The sequence below is a fragment of the Arachis ipaensis genome, chromosome B03 (assembly GCF_000816755.2).
Source record: "Arachis ipaensis cultivar K30076 chromosome B03, Araip1.1, whole genome shotgun sequence".
NCBI classification, from domain to species: Eukaryota; Viridiplantae; Streptophyta; class Magnoliopsida; order Fabales; family Fabaceae; genus Arachis; species Arachis ipaensis.
Window position 1 is genome coordinate 109,314,041 of NC_029787.2, and position 4,450 is coordinate 109,318,490.

Sequence of the window (4,450 nt, forward strand, 5' to 3'; positions counted from 1 at the left end):
GGGTATTACCTAAACCCGACCCCGCCCCGCCCCTCCCAAGAATCCGCTCCGCTAAAAACCCGCCCCGGTGCGGGGCGGGTAATTACCCGCCCCGAGCGGGTAGGGGCGTGGTGGGTACCCGCGGGTTCGGGTGGTATTGCCATCCCTATTTTTAGAAAATTCGATTCTAATGGTCTGGGAGCGAAACCTACTCCTCTTTTGCAAGTACCAGTTTTATTTGTATCAAAATCTATGCCTTTGACAATGACGAAGAAGAAAGAACCAAACTTTACAGAAATTTGAAATGAACAATAAAACTTAAATAGCTTGAATAAAAGGGAAATCAAATTATAGAAAGAAAAAGTGTTTGGAAAAATAAATGGAAAATTAAAAGGTAAATACTGAAAAGGGTAAAAGTTGCTTAATTTAAAAAAAAAGAAAGGACATTGCAAGGAAGATAAATTGCATGAAAAGAAAGTTGCAGGGAATTTAAATGAAAAATAAAGACATGGAAGGAACCCTTCAAAGAAAAAGACTCTTGACTGACTCAGAAAGTCGCTGGGGATGTGTCCACCTTAAAATCGAACTGGGTCTCAAATTTGAAAACCAAGTGAAAGCATTTTTTGTTAATGAAGTAGGAAAATACTTCATTCTCAGATTTTCATTATTTGCCAAATCTCCTAATTCGACCATATAGCGAGCTATATGCTCGACACTTGGCTCTCCAGCCTCTCCTGCAAATTTTGTAATTATTTTGGGATTTTCTTACACCCATTGGCACTTTTGTCATTTGCACTGCAGAAGGAAAAGTAGAAACAAAATATGGTCGATGCACGAGATCCATGTTGATACCCATTCCATTGAGAACATACTCGACAATCCTTGTCACCTAGTAATGATATCCACGCTGTGTGTGAAGTCTATTCAAAACTTCACCAGTATTTTGATCTCGTCGAACGAGATAAGGGATATTTTCTTCCCTTTCAGGATTGTTAAATACATTCTCCTCATTATATCCTATGTTCTCCTAGTCTACTACCAAATCTTGGGGAATAGGCTGTCCCTGATCATAATCGACAATTCGGACAATTCTCTCGACTTGTTTAACCAGTCGATCATATTTTGACTAATTGTCAGCCAGGATAGGATTCAAAATAGTAGTCATCCGCTGAGTCAACAGGTTGACTAAATCATGATGACTTTCATCAATATATTGTCGAAATTCAACCATCAATCCTGAAATATTCGATGAAGATCCCACTTGATAATGACTAACGTCAAGATATTAAAAAGAAGGTTAGTTAGAAACCGTACCTGGCACATTTCCATATCTGACTGGAAATGTGTAACTGCTCATAGGAGGCGTACAGCCAGGAGGAAGGCCAAATGGAGGCCAACTTGCAGTTATTTGTGGTTGATTCTGCACTAGGGTGATCCTAGGGCGTGGATTTTACCCACTACCATCAATACTTGCATTAATAACTGCAATATTCTCCCCAGAATTATACTCTGCATGTGGAATCAAATTTGCAGAAATTTGTGTAGTAGTTATTGGGGCATTATTACTTATTTCTGCATTGCCATTTGAAACTTTGTAAGACATGGTAATTATTCTACCACTTGTTAATCACATGCACCAAATATCAACACTGCATGCACAATGCAATAGTTGAAAACAATAAATTTTGATACAATTAAATTTTAAAACTGTCCCACTGGGCGTGCCAATTTATTTTGTCGATTTTTAGCAAATCAATGGTGGTTCGATTCTAATGGTCTGGGAGCAAAACATACTCCTCTTTTGCGGGTACCAGTTTTATTTGCATCAAAATCTATGTCTTTGACAATGACAAAGAAGAAAGAACCAAGCTTTGCAGAAATTCAAAATGAATAATAAAACTTAAATGGCTTGAATAAAAGCGAAATCAAATTGTAGAAAGAAAAAGTGTTTGGAAAAATAAATGGCAAATTAAAAGGTAAAGACAAGAAAGGGTAAAAGTTGCTGAATTTAAAGGAAAGGAAAGGACATTGTAAGAAAGATAAATTGCATGAAAAGAAAGTTGCATGAAATTTAAATGAAAAATAAAGACATGGAATGAACCCTTCAAATGTGAGTGAGTGTGAGTGTTTTCTCTGAAAAGATTCCAACCTTTGTTCCTTCGAGCTTTCACCCATTTATAGAAGTCCTTGATAAACCGCATTTTTAGGGTTTATCTTGTGCTTAATTTAGTAGATTTTATCCACTATTCTCACACTTATTCATATAAATTGCATGTTTTACATTTTCCTTCCTAATTTTGTGCTATGATTGAAAACATGCTTCTTTGGCCTTAAATTTGCTATTTTTTATACTCTCTTATTACCATTCGATGCCGCAATAAGTTTGCTGAGTGTTTTCAGGGTTTATATGGTAGGAATGGCTTAGAGGATGGAGATGAAGCATGCAAAAGTGGAAGGAACACAAGAAATTGAAGTTTTGAGAAGTTGGCAGCGACGCGTATGCGTGGACGACGCGTACGCGTGAATGGCGCAGGAGACAAACGAGGCGTACACGTGTATGACACGTACGCGTGACAGAGCGTCACATGCTGCAGATAGCAGAAAACGCTGGGGGCAATTTCTGGGCTTCTTTTGGACCCAGTTTCAGGCCCAAAAATCCAGATTAGAGGCTGCAGAGTGGAGCTGGATGGAGAATCAATCATTCACACTTTCATTCATAATTTTAGGTTTTAAATGTAGTTTTCTAGAGAGAGATACTCTCTCCTCTCTCTAGGTTTTAGGTTTTTAGGTTTAGTTGTTCTCAATTTCAGAATTCTACTTTGCTTTAGTTTAGCTTTCTTCTACTCTTACTTATTCTAGTACCTTAGTTATCTATTTCTCCTATTGGTTCCTTTATTTTGCTAATTTAGTTTATGAACTCATGTGTTACTCTTAATTTTCATTAATGCAATTCATGGTTCATATTTCTTATTGTTTCTTTTTTCATTTGTTGTTATTGATTCCTTACAATTGGTTGTTTAGATTTTACCTTCTCTTATTACTTTTCTATGTTTTTACTTTGTGCCTTCCAAGTGTTTGATGAAATGTTTGGTAGGATTTTAAATTAGATTTTTAGTATTCTTAGCTTAGATTGAGTAATTTGGAGACTCTTGAATTGTCAAAGTCTTTTGTTGATTGGTGATTGAAAGTTACTAGTTGGCTTGAGTTTCACTAACTCTAGTCTTTGATTAGGACTTGTGAACTCAAGTTAAATTGCTCACTTGACTTACCTTCAATTGTTAGAGGTTAACTAAGTGAGAGCAATTTGCAATTACCATCACAATTGGCAATGACAATGAGGATAGGAATTCCGATTCTCAACCCTTGCTAAGAGTTTTATTAGTTTAGTTTATTTTCTTGCCATTTCACATTCTCATTTATTATTACAAAAACTCCAAAAATATACTTTTTCATAACCAATTATAAGTACACTTCCCTGCAATTCCTTGAGAGACGACCCGAGGTTTAAATACTTCGGTTGATTTTTATTAGGTTTGCTTAAGTGACAAACAAATTAAATTTGATTGAGGTTTAATTGTCGGTTTAGATCTATACTTACAACGTGATTAATTAATTAAATTAATTTTCTTAACCGTTCCCGCTCTTTGAGTCTGTAACTTCCGCCAACTATCTTCACTTAGTAACTTTCTTCGATTGCTTCACTCTCTCTCGATGAGTCCTAATCGATCAGAATCCTCTTCTTCATTGATTGACCATCTTCAAGGAATCCAATACAGTTATTCTCCACTTTGAAGCTCACAACTTGTTTATCTTTCGACTAACAAATTGTACTGCCAACCTCTTCTTTGACATAGTTGACCTTCTTCGAGTCTGCCTCTTCGATTTCCACACTTAAGTCAATCGACTAATAGAGAGTACATAACGGAGTACCTAATTGGCTCCAATCCAAAGTTAATTGTAACATATATTTGGAGGTTGATCGAAATATTATTTTGGCACTTGGCAATGATCGAAGTCTAAACTTGTCGAACATTGACTTGTCAAAGAATTCAATAACATCTTGATCGAAAATATTATTTTTCGATATAACAAATGGCTCCTAAGTATTTAATTTTTCGACTAGAAAGAAGAAAGTATAAATACTTACTATTATTTAATATTTTCGATGGCGATACCAGTCATTTCTTCATCTTCTTCCTCAAAATTTTTCTCGACATAGTTAATCCATTTTTAGGAATGGAGTTTCAGCTGCTTTACCTTGATCAGTCGAAGTAGAAGGAACATGATGCAACTATCGACCACTTTGGTTATCACTAATTCGACCTTGAAAATTGGAATTTCTAGCATGGTCTCGACCAAAATAACCATATCGAGCCTGTTGTTATTGCTATTATCTCATTTTTGGATCAGCAAACTCTTGCCAATTCTTTATCCATCCAACCCCAATAGTCAGGATCGACAAAACTAAGAT

At 36.0% G+C, this 4,450-nt stretch overlaps 1 protein-coding gene across 1 annotated transcript in view; it reads right to left on the bottom strand.

The window, feature by feature from the left end:
- Window positions 1-1,672, bottom strand: part of LOC107633526 (tubulin alpha chain-like) — a gene marked incomplete at its 5' end in the record, with an annotated part of 19,816 nt that extends 18,144 nt beyond the window's left edge. The window contains one exon of the mRNA XM_016337141.2: window positions 1,648-1,672. Within this exon, the coding sequence (XP_016192627.1) occupies window positions 1,648-1,672 (25 nt within the window). The remainder of the gene's footprint in view (window positions 1-1,647) is intronic.